Genomic DNA, 17,442 nt, shown 5'->3' with positions numbered 1-17,442 from the left:
GCTGCAGAGGCTGCAGACAGCTCCACGGTGCGGTGCTCAACCCGTTGTGCCACCGGGGAGGCCCCTGCACCCCATTTTTCTATGCAAAAAAAGTCTCTGTATCACAGGTACTAGACCATCACCAGAGATGCGGCTCCCCAATGTTCCCCCACGGCTGGTCCCCACTTTCCCGATGACACCCTCTGGCGCAGAACTGGCGATTCCGCCGTCTGTGGGCTCAGCCCGTCGCTCGCCCTGAGCAGGACAGAGAGGGCGCGGCGGGGCCGCCGGGGCGCTGCTGGCTCTGGTTTGCTCTCCGTGCCCGCGTTCTGAGCGGGTGAGCCTGCGGTTCTCTGCGCGTCTGTCGGCCTCCGAAGCCAGCGGCCCCTCGTCTTTGAGGAAAGAACTCTCTCCTCGGCCCTAGCACAGGTCTGAGCAGACGTGGCTTTATGGGGCGAGTATCACGATGACAGAAACTTAATTTCAAAGTATTCAGGAAGAAAAGAAAGTCCAAAGAAGGAAAACCACCTATCACGCCATCAGTCGCAGAAGAAGACCGTTAACCATTACCTGAAGCTGAAGAGGCTGTAAGGTTTCCTTGCTTTGAGAAAGCAGGAGGCGTGCACGGTGCACGATGTCGAGGCAAAGGGAAACACGACTTCTAGACCTTGAAAAATGACCCGTCCTTCGTGTCCAGATACAAAGGTCTTTGTATCCTCCCCCCGGCAGGAGGCCGCACGGCGCACACCGTGTCACGGCCTGGCCTAGTTAAGGCTACATTTTAAAATTTCGAAGCAAAAATCATGTCTAAGATTAGCTCTTTTTAGAAGTCCAAGCCTGTGGTAAAGCAGGAAACTCGCTCCCGGTGTCACGTCGGGTTGACGACATTTACGATTCTGTAGTTTCCCGCGCTGAGAAGCGCCCGGGAGGGGACGCCATCTGCCGCCCGCACCGACCGCGCCCGCACGTGCGCACAGTTGCCAGGAGTACTTTGCTCCTGGCTCCGCTCGCGAACAGGCCCCGCTCACAGACACGCCAGCTCCCCGAGACGGGGCAGCCGCCCTAGCCCATGTGCTTCTTCTCAAGCTAACTGCCAGGGGGACGGCTTGGGACGTTCTTATTTCTGACGCTAAAGAGCGTGCAGCGTGAGCCCCTGGCACCGCGGCCGGCAGCAGCGCAGAGCCGCCCGCCTGACGCCCGCAAGGCGCCTGAGGCCCACCTCCCGCTCCTCCCCTTTTCTGGCAGGGCGGGAACTTTTCAGTTTAACTTGGTCAAGAGCGAATGGTTTAGTTTCTCTTCCTGCGAGAGTGGGTTTCTGGCTAGCACAGTTTTTGAAGGCGGGAGCGGAGGCACCCGAGTGCGCTGAGCGGCGCTGAGGCAGCCGAGCGGGCGGAGAGAGCGGGGCAAGTGGGAGGGGCGGCTCTGCGCCCCCACTGTGTGCACACGGGCCTGGGAGCGCCCGTGGTGCGCCCGGGTGAGGAGGGGCAGAGTGACGTACCGGAGTAGTTGGTGAAGGATTTTAGGTCCTCCAGACTGATGGGGACTTGTGCACCGGAAATTAATACCTGGAAAAAGAAGTTCAATCCATGAAGCTCAAGGCGGACCTGAGGCGGCCTCCTGTGGGGACACGGGCCCGGCGCCACCCACCTGCATCTCCTGCTGGTCGAACATGCGCAGCCACTCCAGGCTGACGACGTTGGCCAGGCCCTGGCGGAAGGCCAGGCAGTGCGGGCGGATCTGCCGGTTGAGCCGGTAGTCGGCCACCAGGTGGATGTAGGCGATGCGGTTGGCGCTGGTCACAGGGATGTCCTTCCCGCCCAGCTTCAGCTCCACAACCTGTGAAGGCCAAGATGGACCTCGGCACCCGCGGACGGCGCGGGCACAGAAGGCGCGCTTCGAGGAACAGTATCTCGCCTGAGGTGGGAGCCTGGTGGGAAGCTGGGCCCCTGGGCTTGGAGGTGCAGCTTACACGTGCCCCGCGTCCCCCGCCGTGCCTGGGAGGGCGCAGGCTTTGGGTCTCACTCAGAAAGTCAGAGTCACGAAGGGCAGAGGCAGGGGCTGCAGTGTTGCCACCTGGGCCAGGCGGCACTTTGAGCAGCGCTGAGCCGGCAGGTGGCCGGGACCCACCCCCTCCTGTGTGGCCACAGCCCCAGCCTGTCCTGTCAGCAGCAAAGCGGCGCTGCTGCCTGGACGACCTGGGAGGGGCGACTAGAGCCTCAGCGGCAGCATATCTGCGGCAGCATATCTGCTGGAGACGCGGCAGCCGCCTCCGCCCTGTGGCCTCCCGGGGCCCAGGCACCCCCACCCCCGGCCGGCGACGACCGACAGAGGGCAGTGTCGCACACGGCCCCTCCCCGCCCCCGCATGGGCGGCCAGGGGTGATGGCGGCTCTGAGGCCAGAAAGCATGACCTTGGGGGCGGAACCACCGCGATCTTAGGTATCGTTAGTGGGTCCTTGAGAGACACATTCCTGGGGTCGGGCGAGCTGACCCACGCTGAGGCCAGAGAAATAAAAGTGCGTCCCCAGACGTTCCAGAAAGACAGGCCGGTGGGGGCCAGGCAGGGGACCTGGGAGCCAGAGCGGGGATCCAGGCCCACCCCACCACCAGGTGAGGGAGGGAGGGCAGCCCGCCGCCCGGCCCTGCCAGCCGCCTTCCGTCCACCGGGCCGTGGTGAGTGACAGGGCAATGCCATGTCACCCCGGTGCCAGCTGAAGCGTTCTACAGAAAGGCCATTTTCAAATCTGAGGGTTGCTACTTAGATGCCTGACAGACACGACCCCTAGGGTCAGGGGTCCACTGGGTTCTCAGGGGTCACAGTCTCCCTCCGGGGGCTGCAAGCCCAGACTGATCTGAGAGGCGGGTACACCCCACAGTCAGGCCGAGGTGCCTGTCTCAGGCCTGGCTGCCTCCCGGTACGCGAGACGCTGTTAAGTGGACTGAGGGCAGCGGGGAATTGAGGACACGCCACATGATCACAAGGGGCCCAGAAAGCGGCCAGGCCCCTGCCCGGGGGCAGCACTGAGGCTGAGGCCCGAGGGAGCTGCCCTTCAGAAACGAGCCTGAAAATCTCTGACACGCACACACTCGTGCCCTCGCGCAGCGGGCGGGGCTGGAGCTTGGCGCCCAGAAACCCGCGGCCGCCCTCACCTGAGCCTCGCCCAGGTCGTTGTTCACCACGGTGAAGTTCAGCCCCAGCTCCTCCACGTCCCCCTCGTAGCTCTTGAGGAACAGCAGGTTCCTGTAGACCTCGGGGTCCAGGGAGGCCAGGTGGTGGATGTCCACGTCAGCGCTGGTGCCCAGCAGCTTGGACAGGAAGAAGCCGGCGAAGGGCAGCTCCACCAGCATGTTCTCGTAGAGGGCCTGCGGGAGAGCGTGGGTCACTCTGCGGCCACAGGGCTCAGGACGCGTGATGACAGACGCTGGCCAAGGGCGCCCGAGTCCTCGGCTCGCAGGGATCCCTGAGCCCTGAGGAGCCGGGTGGGGGGGTCGTATCTGGGGTGCACTCCCATGCACCGGCCAGCCTCACACCCCATGCACGTATGATGTCCCCAGCCCCGGGACAGACCGGCCGAGTGCCCCGGGCTGCGGCCACAGATGTGGGAGGAAGGGAAACGCGGGTCTCGGTGAGGCCACCGCTGGGGGCCAGGGCGTGAGCAGGGCCGGCTGGGAGGGCCCTTCCTGCCTCCTCTAGCGTCCCTGGCTGGTGGCGCCATCACCCCACACCCGCCCCTCACGCGGCCACCACCCCCGCGCGGTGTCCAGTCTCCCTTCCTCTCTAGAGACACCCAAGGCCCAGGCCTCGTCTCAGCTGAGTCGCAGACACACAGACGCTGCCGCGCACAGCCCCGGGCTCCCGGCGGAGGGCTGGGGCCGAGCACGTCTCCTGGGGCCGGTGAGCGAGTCGCGTGCCCAAGCCAGAGGTGCATGGGAGAGGGGCCTCTGGCAAGGCAGGCTTGGGGGCCGGGGCCAGCTTCCCCCGCTTTGGCCGGCAGAGCCCGGCGCGGCCTGCGCTCATCTTGGGTGAGCCCTCCCCCCAGCGCTCCGGGGTTGCAGTGCCTCATCCTGACTTCAGGTGCGGCAGGGGCTTCCCTTCCCGTCAGACACCACGAGGCCCAGGTCGGCCTCACCCCTGATGTGCTGGCGGTGTCCCGGGGGGCCTGGGGGGGGGCAGGGGCTCACGCCGGGGAGGGAACACCCACAGCCCTCCCGGGGGGCTGGGCTTCTGCTTTTACTTCTCACGTGACGACGACTGATCACCCAATTAGTTTGGAAACGATGGCAAAGAAGGGCTTCCTAACAAGAGAGCGAGTGATAACATGGCGGCCGGCGCTCGGGTCACCTGCTGGCCATGTGCAGGCAGAGCCGCTCTGAAAAGTCGCAGCGTGCCTCGCGGTAAGGATGGCCGGTGCTACTGGCCCGGAGCGCTCACAAGTCCACGGCCTCCAGAGAAAAGATGACTTCAGAGCCAGGCCACTCTGGAGGGACAGGACCGACGCCAGGTGCTGGAGGAAAGCCTCATTTGTCCAGCGGGCTCTGAAGTAAACTAAGGCGTAAATCATCCGGCGCCCAACGCGAAAGGCCCTGTGAGCCACGCTGCATTAGCAACAATAAACCAGCGAGGCTCGTTAAATGCATCTGAGCCACCTGAATTTTAAGCAGAAAGCCCACTGTGACTCATAAAATGTAAATGCACAGGTATAATTTTTTACATAAGGCAGGTTTAAACCTTTCGCGCATTTAATATACAAGCACTAATAAATGATCGCACTAAAAACTATGATTGCATCAGCTAAATGGATTATAAATTAAATTTCCATAATGTATGCAGCCAAGATACAGCTGTAACCATAAATCAGGGTATTTTCTAAACACAGGTTAATTATACAACTTCAAAAACTGCCGATTTTTTATGCAAAATAATCCACTTAGCGTTTTTCATGGGCGCGTCCCAAGTGGCGCGCGCTGCCCCGGCGCATCAATAACCGCCGCGGGGCCAGCGGCAGGTGCGTGGAAACCTGGGGCGTATTTTTCAACTGTCTGTCCTTTACGAGTGTTTATAGCTAGAAATTGTGCCAAAATGATTTGAAATAAAAAGGATTAATTACAGCAGAGCCTTTTAATAAGCGTGAGTGCAGGCGCCGCGCAGCCAGCGAGGCCGCGCGGGGAGGGCGGGGCCGCCGCGCGCGCTGCCAAGGGGCTCCGGTAATTTACTACATTAAGAATCAATAAAAAAATAATGCTTTTCAAATGCATCTCTATCAATCTCCAGGTGGTTGCAAAGTGAACATTTATAACTTACTCTAAGACTGTACCCGAGGTGTCTTGTTTCAGGCCACCCTCGCTGAGCAAGAAGAGAATGATTTTCATTATTTCGGGTCACGCCGACCTTGGAGTTCAAAACAGCCGCGCGAGGAGCGGGAGCCCGTCCTTGTGGCCAAAGCACAGGCTCTGGAGGCGGGGATGGGCCAGGCCAGCACCGGGCGGGCCCCGGAGAGGGGTTGCCTGTTCACGGCAGCCCACAACCTGCACTACGGCCCGGCCAGCCTGCCTTGGGACGCGCGTGCTAGCTGGGGCGTCTGCAGGGAATGCTGGGCGGGGGACGCAAGCCCACTAGCCCCTGCGGGCTGGGCCACCGCTCTCCCTGGTCCTGCCCCTCGGACCGGCTCAGGCTCGTGAAGGAGACATCTTCCCACGTGGCCCACGATGTTCCGGCGCGCAATGAGCTCAGCAGTCACCTGGGAGCGCCGAGGCCCAGTGCGCATGCAAAGACCCATTTCCGGTAACTACGAGGGTCGTTTCTCAGGTGTAAGAACTGGACTTGGCACCACAGGATGACCTGGCCTGAGACCGCCCGACTGTCTCCCGAGAAGCCCGCAGTGTCTGCCCATGCAGGACAAGGCCCATGGCCCAAGCAGAGCCCTGCCCTGCTCTCCTGCTCTGCCCCGGGGCAGCCCGCTGACCCTCTGAGCGGGCACCCATAGGTGGCACACACAGCTCCGCTAAGCCCTAAGGTGCCCTTCTGAGCGAGGGAGACAGTGGGTGCCACCCAGTCTCCCGCCTCCTAAGCTGCCCCTTGCGCCCCCTGGCGGTCACTCGCCTGCCCTGTCTCTGAGGCTCCTCCCATTCTGGGCGTCCCGTTGGAACTGCACAGCTGGGACAGCATCCCTAGCCCCCTTGTGAGTGTGCCAAGGCGTCTCACCGGGCACCCCATCCATCCCCAGTGCCACAGGCCTTCAGCAGCTCACCCCTCCAGAGGCGCCGCTGGCGGCCCCACGCCTCCACCACCTGCCCCAGCCCCGCCCGACAGTCACCTGGGGAGCAGCAGCCCCCGCGGGAGCTGGGCCCACCTCAGGGCCGGGGCAGGTGTGGGAGCAGACTTGGAGAGGTTGCAGCCCTCATCTCTGCCCACCCCCGTCCCACCTTGACTCAAATGACCTGGGGGCTATAGCCCCCCAGCCATGCACTCTCCTCTGAGGGTACACCTACAGACATCTGGGGTGCAGGGATCGCACCCCTGAATGGAGAGGCCTCTGACACTCGGTGTGCAGCTCCCCTGAGCTCTCCTCCCCTCCTGCGGCGAGTTCCGGCTTCCTGGGGCCTGTGGTGGCAGCACCCTTTGCCCCTTGGGCGCCCCTATGGTGGCTCGCTAGGAGATGGCAGGTGCTCGGGCCTAGATTTCAGCGACATTGACCCGACGCTCCACCATCACCTCCAGGGACCAAGCACGGTCACTGCCAGAGGGTCCGGCTGCCCGCCCGCAAGACAGAGCAGGCCCTGCCCCCTCCCACCGAGCCCCGGCTCATTCCAGATGGACGTTTACACGCCCGAACGGCTCCTAATGGGCTGTTTTATTTTCAGACGGCCGTCTCCTCCCTGCACAAGCAGAGGCCAGGCAGACAGGGTGGCCCTTCGCCGGCCTAGCTCGAGGAGGAGCTGCGGTCTGACCGTCTGGGTGACGATGGAACTGGCTCAGAGAAGGACACAGGCCTCCTCAGAACGAGCCGTGCCAGCCCAGCGCACGGGGGCGTGGCGAACGGCACAGTGGAGAGTGAGCCGGCCTGTGCGGCTCCGTGAGGGGCAGTGCGTCGAGGGCTGACAGACCCCGGGCACGCCTGCTGCTGACCCAGCCACCCCAAGTCGTCTCACCCATGTGTAACACTGCAGTAAAATGAGGCCCCCTTGGTGGCGCAAGGGGTTGGGTCCCAGCACTGTGAAGCAGCCTCTGCAGCATGAGTTCCATCCTCGGCTGGCACGGGAGCTACCCACATGGCGCAGCAGACCTCGCCTGACTCGCCCACTGCTCCCCTCAGCAGTGCGTTTTAGTGGATCTGCCTGTTCTGCTCCCCACTCTGTCTCTGGGGAATCCTCTCACCACCCCCACACCTCTGGCCTGCACCCCAGCTCTTGTATGCATAAATACATCTTTAAAAAATAAATCTATTTTTAAGAAGTGAAATGAACTTTAGAAAACCGCGAGTCAGCAGAAGACCGCCCAAGGCCCGCGGGGTCTGCATTCGGCCCTGGGCACCAGCAGAGCAGGGCAGCTCAACTGGAGTGGCCGCTTGTCGATTACTACAATCATCTCTCTTCTGCTTCCAAAAAAAGCTGAGGGTGAAGAGGAGCGAGCCCGATGGAGTCGCCCTCGGCAGCTGACTGGGAGGCCGTGTGCTGAGCGCGGGTGGTGCCCCGGAGGGCAGGGCCCGGGGCAGCTCTAAGGAGGGGCTTGGCCACTTCAAGGACCACAGCAGAAGCACGACCAGCATGTGCCTCTGCCTGCAGTTTTGAAGCCTCAGCAAATTCCACGAGCGTTTTATAAAGGGACTCTTAATGATACAGAAGAATTAATTTTGCCAACGCTCAAAAATCTGAAGATAAACTACTAACTGCTGGGGCAGCACTTGCGACCAGCAGCGCCCGCTGAATGCCACCACATGGAATCAGAAACCACAAGTCTCACAACCTGTTCATTAAAACTGTGAAATATATGCCCAGCATATCATCAAATCACCTGATTTACAGGCATTCTGTTCCAATTAAATCAATATTCTGAAGCAAGGAAGAAAAGAGCCATTTTCAAGTAGAATTCAAATATGATAAAAGATTTCCTTCAGCAAATACTCTGAACTTAATTGGCCTAAATGGACCCGGGAGCGCCTCCCTGCAAGAGCCCGGGACGCCATCACCACCTCTCGAGCTGTTTATTTATCCCCGTCTGGAGCCTGATTTACAGGCGGCAAAATGCAATCCCGACCAGAGTGGAGGCAGGACCATCTGCTAATGGAACGTTTAATCGAGAAGTGGCCAGTGACAGGAGGCCATTCCCCGGTGCACGATGGCTCTGGAGACCTCTTTGCACTTCATCACAGTAAACAATCACTAACATATGCATTAAAGAAAATTTAAATACATTATGGCCCAATAAATATCATAATCAATCAACACACAATCTTCAGCTCTTAAAGGTTTGCCATCCGGAGCCGTGCACACGGCCCGCTCGGGACGCCCGCGAGCCCAGAGCCACCCAGGAGTTGCCGCGCAGAACATCCCGGGACTGAAGCCTCAGAGGTGAGGAAGCAGGTCCCTGCAGGGCCGCTGAAGTGTGCACCACGCAGTGGCCGCAGGCTCTGGGCTGGGGCGCGCCCTTGGGGAACACGGGTATCCCGCCACACCCCCATGGGCGCACTGCGGTGGCAGGTCCCCCACCCATCCCGGGGGCAGGCGCAGTCCGAGCTGGACCTGCAGGTGTGTGTGGTGGCTGTGCAGGCCGTTGGTGCTCAGGGCACCTGTCAGCGAGCCCCAGGAGACGGTCGTGTTATTATTATTCTTAACTTGGGGGATCTTGGGCGCCCCTCCAGACAGGACAGCACACTGCTCCATGGCTTTCATGATGCACCTCGTGAGCCCTACATGGTCCAGAGGGAGCCGGAGCGGGCAACGTCTGGCCAGGTCTTCCTGAGCACGGCACCCCGCAGGTCCCAAAGGGAATCCTGACATTTATGTCACGGAACCTGACTGGGTCCAAGACTGGCTGTCGCTGGGCTGTCAGGGGTCCAGAGGAGCGCGCAGCGGCAGGGCCGTGGGCGCAGGACGAGAGGCCATGCGAGGGCACGGCCTTCACATGCAGGACACGTCCCAACATGCAGCTCACAAATCTGTTCTTATAAGTAAATATCCCTCATCTTAAAATGCTATTGGTCAATTTTTTAAAGATTTATTTATTTAGGCATATAAGAGCTGGGGTACAAGGCTAGAGATGTGGGGGGGTGGTTGAGAGGATTCCCCAGAGACAGAGTGGGGAACACAACAGGCAGACTGACTGAAACCCACTGCTGAGGGGAGCAGCAGGGAGAGAGGAGGGGTCTGCCGTGCCGTGTGGGTAGCTCCCTGGCCAGGGATCAAACTCGTGCTGCAGAGGCTGTGGACAGCTTCATCGTGCTGAGACTTAACCCCTTGCACCACTGGGGAGGCCCAGTCATTTTTTTTAAGGAGTATTTTTTGGGGAACAGGACTTGACGGTGGGAGACAGCTGGCCACCTGCTCATACCCCTTGGGTGCGTCACAGCCTAGGAAGCCCCACCCCAAGGTAGTGGCGCTCGAGGTGGTCCCATCAAGGGGGCATATTGGCCAGGTCACAGCCCCAGAGGGCCGACCCCCTGAGGACACAGCAATTAGGCGGGCCTTCCCAGCTGACACCTGGCACCCCGCGCTGCCCTGCCAGCCTCCCAGCCAGCGGCTCCGCAGCCGGCAGCTTCCCTCGCTCGCACAAGAGGTATGCCGGGTCTGGGCACCGAGACACCAGGCTCTGGAGCACGGCGGGGGCGTCACGGCAGCATGAGGCCAAACCCACGCAAGCTACTGGTCCCCAAAGTTGGAACCTCACAAGCCCCGTGGACACAGCCCCACAGGCGGCGGGGATGTCCAGGACGGACTCTGGGCTGTTTCCCGAAGTCCGCACTGCCCCCACCCACACCTGTGGAGGGAGGCCTCACCTTTCCGAGCATTCTGCCCAGGAAGTAGTAATGTCTGGCAAAGGAGTCTCCCACGAGCATCTGGGCTGCTGGATTGGGGTACAGGAGGCCCTCGTTCGTCGTCTTGAAGAACCCCTGGTTGGGGTTGAAGCCTGACTTGAGCAGCTCGTTGAGGAACTCCCTGAAGACCCCGCCCCCGTCGATGCCGGCCTCATCCAGCCCGTGCGCGTTGAGCAGGTGCACGCGGATGCGCTTCTTCAGGTCAGGCTCTGGGGTGGAGGGGGCTTCAGGTCAGTCTCGGGGGTGGGGGGCTTCAGGTCAGGCTCGGGGGGATATGGGGTGGAGGGTGCGGCCTGCAGGGAACAAGCCGGTGGCGGGGCATTTTCGTGGGTGAGAGGGCTGAGGTATTTTCATGCAAGACTCGGAATCAGACAGAAAGAGGGATGAAGACAGACTGATGGGCGTCCCCCAGAGTGGGGGGGCGACACACCCCTTCATCGGAAGCACGGGGCGGGGGGGTACCTGAGGGGAAGGGAAACGCCCCACGTGTCCTAACGGACGTGACAGAATAAGCCGCGTGAGGAGAGGGGCGTTAAGCCACATGGAAGACATTGAGTCAGGAGATCATTTCCAGGAGGGGCGACCCCGGCCGAGCACAGCCTCTGCGGCCAGCACGCGCCCGGGCGGGGTGGGGACGGCCGTGCCGGCGGAGTCGCAGCCACCCGGCAGCCGCGTCTGGCAGGACAAGGGGGCACGGTCACAAGCTTTTCAAGTTACAAAGCAGCTCGACTGTGTCGCCGTCTGAGAGAAGCTCCCACACGGGCCCCCCAGGCAGGAAGGACATGTGCCCCGCAGAGGCGGCAGTGAGCACGGCAGCCCCGGGGCCCGCAGGTAAAGGGGCTCCCTGAGTGGACAGGCGGAGCCGGGCACAGGCTGGAGAAGGGAGCAGCTGCGTCCTCTGCCCGTCCGCCAGCGTGCGCGTAGGCAGGCTGCAGGTAAACGGTGGGCATGGCCGGAGGTGGGGCGTGTGGGGAGGGTTCGGGTGGGAGGAGGGTCCCGGCGGGAGGGGGTCCCGGCAGAGAGGGGTTGGCAGGTTCTCGGGAGCGGCATTCTCCCTGGCATCTCGGGCAGCTGAGTGCAGACAGCCCTTGGAGAGCGTCCGGGCCTGGGCCTAGACTATTCTCAGATGGGGCAGAAATGAGCAGCTGTGCCCCGCCCTCCCCCGTCCGCAGGCACAGCCCCGCAAGGCGCAGGCGGCAAGGGACTGTGCGGTGTGGAGCCGCTGGGCTGTGGCCAGGGCACAGACAGGAGCCGCGCTGCAGCCCTTGGGAAAGGGATCCCAAGGAGTGGAACTATTGTTTTTTCAAAAACATGTCAGACCAGAGCCAGAACCCCTGGTTTTGCCTCACTCCCACGTGAGGTTGGGAAGAACCCCCTTGAGCTGCGGCCAGCTCACAGCCCGGATCAGCGCGATGGCGGCCGCCTGCTGGCAGCTTAGGCTGCAGAGGAAGTGACAAAACCAGCCAAATCCAAAGACTTGCATGCAAAGCCTGGGATGAAGGCGAACTGACATGAGCCGCGCCCCGTCCCGCACTGAGGCTAAGTGAGCCCTGTGACGGGAAACAGGAACCCCACCCTTCAAACCAGAGGCCAGCTTCCCCAGGGGAAAGGCGTCCAGCCTGCCGGCCGCATGGGGGCCCAGCACCGGCCCTGCACATGGATGCGGCTCCGAGCAGGACGCCTGGGCCTCGCGCGCTGAGGCGCGCTTCCTTTCTTGTAAGTCAATTTGACTTGCAACTTACAAAATACTTACATGAACTGTCCATGCAAATACAGATGCGAACAGGCGCCCCTCAGTGTCTGTACGGGTCAGGCAACTTGCACCGAGAGGTGCCTTTTGAGTGGCAGCTCCAGCGGCTACCCCCCCGCCCCCACCCCCCAAGGCCTGGGCCTCAGGGCTGCGGCGCCCAGCCCCACACAAGAGGGGGTCGAACGTACCATTTTCTGGGGATAGTTTGTCATAAGCATCTTCATAAATATAATTTCTTCTTATTGTGACATTAATTCCATCCAGAAATGGACCATCTCCTTGAACTTCTTGCTTATCTGCATAAATCAACCTTTGAAAGATCTAATGGGAGAAATTGCAAGGTTATTTGAAATATCAGATTTTTTATCATGAACATAAACAATCAAAAGGAAAAACTACTAAATAAATCTTAACGTTTGTAGTTCCATACCTCTGGAGTGAATTTTACGGCCAAAGTATCGATACTACGTTTCTACCTTATCAAGAAATATGAGATATATACACATATTCATAAAACTGCCCCTTCTCATTTCACAACAAAATTTCAAAATCACATGCTGCGGGGAATTCCAACATTTTGCTTTATAAACTGTGTGTAAAACCCAGCGGTGCAGGGAAGAACATCTCTCCAGGAGTCTCCGCACCGATGAGACCCAGCACTTTCCGTGACTCCAGACACCCAGCAGAGGGAGCTCAGGGGTCATTATGGAAGTGTGTGTGTGAGGGCGCGAGACAGAGCGCGCGCGCAGAGAGCGAGGAGAGCGAGAGAGAGAGAGAGAGAGAGAGAGAGAGAGAGAGAGGACCGACCGTGGACGGCCGGGGAGAGGCAAGCTCCGAGAGGCATCCTTCTCAAGTGCCGCCTGTGCGGAGCGGGAGGCCTAAAGGATACCCTCTCGCAGTCCCCGCCTAAGAACAGTCTAGCAAGTTTTCAGAAATTTGCTAAACAAAGTTGGTGAACACAAACATTTTAAATTCAATTCGGAAACAGATAAATGTAAACAAAGTTTTGCACGTGAGCCAAAAACCGTATTAACCATACTAAGGTAGTTGTCCATTTCTTTTTTATGAAGTAGCTTGTGATCAATGACTTAATGCAGAGACACGTATTTTCAATAAAATTGCAAATTTCCAAAACTGTAAAATGTGCCAAATTAAAAAGAACTGTCTACTCTCACTGCAAGAAAATGACAAAGTTGGTCTTTCCACTGGCCACAGCTAAAGGCCTCGGCTGCGTCTGACGGACCAGCCTGACAGGCGACACCAGCAGAGACAGGCGCCCAGTGCCGCAGGCAGCGTAGGCCCTCAGGCTGCGTACCTTCACCCGCTCCTCGAAGGGAACCACGAAGGGCAGCTCCGTCAGGATGGCAAGCTGTCGGTCCTCGGACACGGACAGTGGCGGCGACACGGCACCCACTGCAAGGCAGGGCGAGGTCAGTGCGGGCCCAGAGGCTGGGTGAGAAGACTGCCCGGGGTGTCCAGCCTGCGCCCACCCCCTCTGGCCCAGGGTGGGGCAGGGGTGCGACCCCACGGCCATCGCACCCACGGCCCCCGGGCTCAGTGCATTCCCCAAGCCCTGCTGACGACTCCCTCAAGCGGCTCCACTTCTGTATAGGGGACTTCAAAGGGCAGGAAACTTTGAAGGAAAAACTAATTTTTAAGTTACCAGCTGTTGAAAACAATCAATCTCACACTATTTTCCGTGTCGGGGGTGCCGTAGGCTGCACGGCCATCGGGTGAGGATGGGTATGGCTCTCAAGCGTGTGCACCAGCCCCGCCCACAGGCCCCGTCCCTCCTGGTGACGGACTCCCACCGGGGGGAGGGAGGAGGCCATGCAGGTGCAGGCCGGGGAGGGACTGTGCAGCCTCAGACTGGGGCAGGCGCAGGCCCGGGGGGCGGGTGGTGGGGGTGGGGGTGGGGGGCACCCAGCCACAGCCTTGGCGCTGCCCGAGATGGGGAGGTGCGACTTTCTTCTTGTTCTTTTTAAGAAACCTCAGTGTGACTTTAGTGTTCATGGAAACACTGGGCACCGCGGGAGTCCGTGCCATAGGCCATCACCAACCACGGTCTCCAGGCCCAGAAACAGGCAACCGGACTCCACGTGGCTGTCGGAGGAGGCTGAGAGGCGCCCTCCGCAGACCTGCAAGTGGCCGGCCGGCCAGCCCACCGCTCAGGGTCACGTCCACGTCCGCGAGGGGCCCCAGAGCACCAGCACGGGCCAGCCTTCACGCCCGCACTCAGGGCTTGCGCCTGCCCTCCAGCGACTGGACAGAAGACCCAGCCACCCCTAAGGCACGTGGCCGCCCGCCTGCTGCAGTCAGGGGTCGGGCGGGTTGGACGTGTGGACCCCGGCGCTCCCCCAGGCCAATGCTGCCGCTGACGGGTGTGGAGAGGCTGAAAGGGCGGGAAGGACAGACAGGCCCGCTCTGGTCTGGAAGAGACACCTCTAACAGCAGAGACGAGGTCTCGGGCTGCGGGAGCCTGTCCGGAGCAGAGAAGGCCTGTCAGACGTGCGCCCTGCACTCAGGCCTGGGCGTCAAGAGAATCACGTGACAGTAAAGCAAACTCCAGGGTGTTTAAGAAAAATCAACTACGTGGAGCCTAAGCATGGCAGGGCCTGCCTGGGAGCGTGAGGCCCAGGGAGACGCCTGTACCCAAGGCACGGATAGTCTGGGGGGTCTGGGGCTAGTCCCGAGAGGGAACACCGATGCTACTTTGTCTCAAAAAATAACCAGGAGGGGGCCTCCCCGGTGGCGCAGCGGTTGAGCGCTGGGTTGCGAACCTGCCCGCGGCCTCTGCGGCGCCGGTTCGATCCCCGGCTGCTCCCCGGCCACCGGAGGAGGGTCCCACATGGCGCGCAGACCTCTCCTGCCGCCCGCTGCTCCCCTCAGCAGTGTCCTTCGGTCCTTCTGCCTACTCTGCTTCCCGCTCTGGCTCTGGTGAATTCTCTCACCCTCCCGTGCTTCTGGCTGTACCCAGTGCATGTGTAAACAAAAACAAACAAACAAACAAATAAATAAATAAACATGCCTCTATAAAAAAAAAAAAAAAAAAAAAAAAAAAAAAACAGGAGGCAGCACTCCCACTGCCCACCTGTGACTCCGCAGGTGCCTCTTCTCACCACCTCTCTCCCTCTGCAGGGCAGCAGCCTCCTGCCTGCCCGTGACCTGCCAAGGCCACCTGCCTGCGACCATGCAGCCTCTCTCAGCAAACCTGTCCCTTCTGGGGCAGCCCTTCCTGCCCACTGGTGTCAACACACGTGTCTGTACCTGTTTTATCCCTTCCCTAATAAACCTGACCTCTAAATATTAAAAAAATAAGATAAGCAGGTCCCAAGCACCCGGTGCCGGCCGGTCTGGCCACGAGACAAACGCCAGGCGCCTGACCTGGGCTTAGCCGCCAAAGCCACAACTTCTAGTCTCCATTTGTCTTGGGGGGAAAAAAATACATTTTGGAAAACAAAATACACATTTCATTAATTCTATCAAAACAGAAAGCAAAAGCAGAAACTGAGAAACACAAATCTCAAACAGAAACGGTGGCGATTCTGACAAAGTGCGCGCTCAACTCCTACAAGACGGCGCACGCGCTGGCCTCCGTGCCGCCAGCCTGTCTGGGTCCAAACCCAGCAAGCGCCACCTCCAAGGCTCATCCATTAGAAGCTGGAATCCTGGGAAAATCCAGCACCCACAAAGACTCACAAACACGTGGGCAAACTACACCCCAACCGGACAAAGGCGGCCCCCCACTGCCATGAGGACAGCACCCCACAGTCAGGCGCCCCACAGGCCGTGCGAGACAGTGTAGCCACGGCTGGCGGAGCCGGCCAGGGGACAGTGGGGAGGCACAGGGGCACCGTCGTGACCGGGAAGAACCGTCACCGGACCGTGTAAAATTAAGATCTCTGCAAAGTCACCGCATCAGCAGTCACGTCCCCACCCGGGAGAAAGTATTTATAAACCACATCTGATACAAAAAAACCGTAACATAAACATAGAAGTCTGGGATCCCAGCCAGGGCGCTGACCCACAGGGCACAGCAGACTCTCCTGTCTCCCCGCTGCTCTCTCAGCAGTGGGTTTCAGTGGATCCACCTGTTCTGCTCCCCACTCTGTCTCTGGGGAGTCCTCTCCCCCGCCTCTGGTCTACAACCCAGCTCTTGTACGCATAAATAAATAAAATAAATCTTAAAAAAAAAAAAAAAGAAAGAAATACAGAACTCTCAAAACCAACAATCAAAAAGCCCTCAGGGGCATGAAAGAAATGCAACACCCCCACTCACAGGAAGCGCGGCTGCAGCCCGGAGGGAGATGCCGGCTGCTGCGGACCCTTCGGGCAGGGGTAAAGGTGCCAGTTGGGGTCCTGGGGCGCGGGGCACACCTGGCCACACGTAGCAGGGCCCCGCCCAGCTGTGCCCAGGGGCCAGACACACAGTCACAGCCACCTGGCACGGGGACCCACGCTCTCCAGCCAGGTGCAGATGGGGAGGCTGCGCGGGGGGTGCTGCTGTGTGGCACAGGGCGCCCACAGGACTCAGGGTGCCGGGCTGCCAGGCTGGAGGCAAGCAGCTGGCGCTCCCGCCACGGCTGGGCTCAGCTCCTGGGAAGGCCAAACTAAAGGATGGAGAGCCGAGGGGCGGCAGGCTGCGGGCACCCATCAGAGTCCAGCACAGCTCGGTGGGAGTGGGGAGAGTGGCTACGTCCCAACAAACCCCCACCTCAGGAGAGCGCAGGACCAGGAACTCACCGTCCAGGGTGGACTGCAGGGGGCCAATCCTGCCCATCCGCCGGAAGCGCCAGGCATGTCTGGACGCCGGTACGTAGAGCTGGGTGACCTGCAAGCAGAGCAGGCACTGAGGCCCCCCACGCTCCAGGGCAGGAACACCCCCCCCACATCTGCCTGAAGAGGGACACTGGGCCGGGTCCTCTCTGGCCTCGTGTACCCCACGGGCTCTGGACCTGGCTGCCCCTTCACCCCATGTCGCGGGCTTCCCCACAGCTCTAAGGAAACCTCCACCTGCCCCGTCTGAGATGTGTGACGTAAGGACGCGGTAACTCGCGGCGCGGTTGGCACCTCATGGAGAAAGGCCACGCTCAGAGCACTGCGTCTCATCAGCCCCGCGGCTGTCTCCTTAGACGAGTGTGCCAACGAGGCTGGTGCAGCCAACTATCCCCTAAATCCCTCCATCTGCGTGTCCCTGCCAGCGCTGCATCCGTTCCGGAGAACCCCTCACTGGACTTCGCCGGCCGCCCACCTGCCCCCGAGCCTGCGGTCACGCCGAGGGCCCTGCGCGAGGCTGCAGTGGTGAGTGTCCGGCTGAGTAGGCAGTGCCCAGACATACCGGGTTCAGCCAACATTCTGCCTAGCAGAGCTGTCCGGAGCTGGGGAGTGACGTGCACATCTGCACGCTTGCACCAGACCCTCAGCTCCCAGACCCCCAGCGTGTGTGCAGACGGCCTCCAGGTCAGAGCGGGGGTGGGGCTGGGCTTCCTTTCCAGAATAGTGCTGAAAGACCTCGAGGGGGCCACAGGGACGGGGGCTGCTCCCCACACCACCCTCGCACAATCCCCCCACCCCCGTGTGCCCCTGTGACCACGCACTCCTCTCCCGCCTGAAGCGCCACCGCCGGCCGGGGGAGGTGCTGCCCGGTCAGTGGGCCGAGCCTGGAGCTGCAGGCTTGGCTTAC

General features: G+C 60.6%; 1 protein-coding gene across 1 annotated transcript in view; it reads right to left on the bottom strand.

Annotated features, from left to right (window-relative positions):
• The window catches only part of UBE3C (ubiquitin protein ligase E3C), a 47,887-nt gene that overhangs the window by 3,756 nt on the left and 26,689 nt on the right, over nt 1–17,442 (bottom strand). The window contains exons 15-21 of the mRNA XM_037516491.1: nt 16,503–16,590; nt 13,075–13,172; nt 11,948–12,080; nt 9,971–10,218; nt 3,129–3,341; nt 1,627–1,815; nt 1,478–1,544 (exon numbers count right to left, since the gene is read on the bottom strand). Coding sequence (XP_037372388.1) covers nt 1,478–1,544; nt 1,627–1,815; nt 3,129–3,341; nt 9,971–10,218; nt 11,948–12,080; nt 13,075–13,172; nt 16,503–16,590 — 1,036 coding nt within the window. The remainder of the gene's footprint in view (nt 1–1,477; nt 1,545–1,626; nt 1,816–3,128; nt 3,342–9,970; nt 10,219–11,947; nt 12,081–13,074; nt 13,173–16,502; nt 16,591–17,442) is intronic.

Source organism: Talpa occidentalis, unplaced genomic scaffold (genome assembly GCF_014898055.3).
Source record: "Talpa occidentalis isolate TD23 unplaced genomic scaffold, MPIMG_talOcc4v2.1, whole genome shotgun sequence".
Taxonomy (NCBI): Eukaryota; Metazoa; Chordata; class Mammalia; order Eulipotyphla; family Talpidae; genus Talpa; species Talpa occidentalis.
The sequence above is the reverse complement of the archived record's forward strand: the minus strand, read 5'-3'. Positions and strand labels throughout refer to the sequence as shown.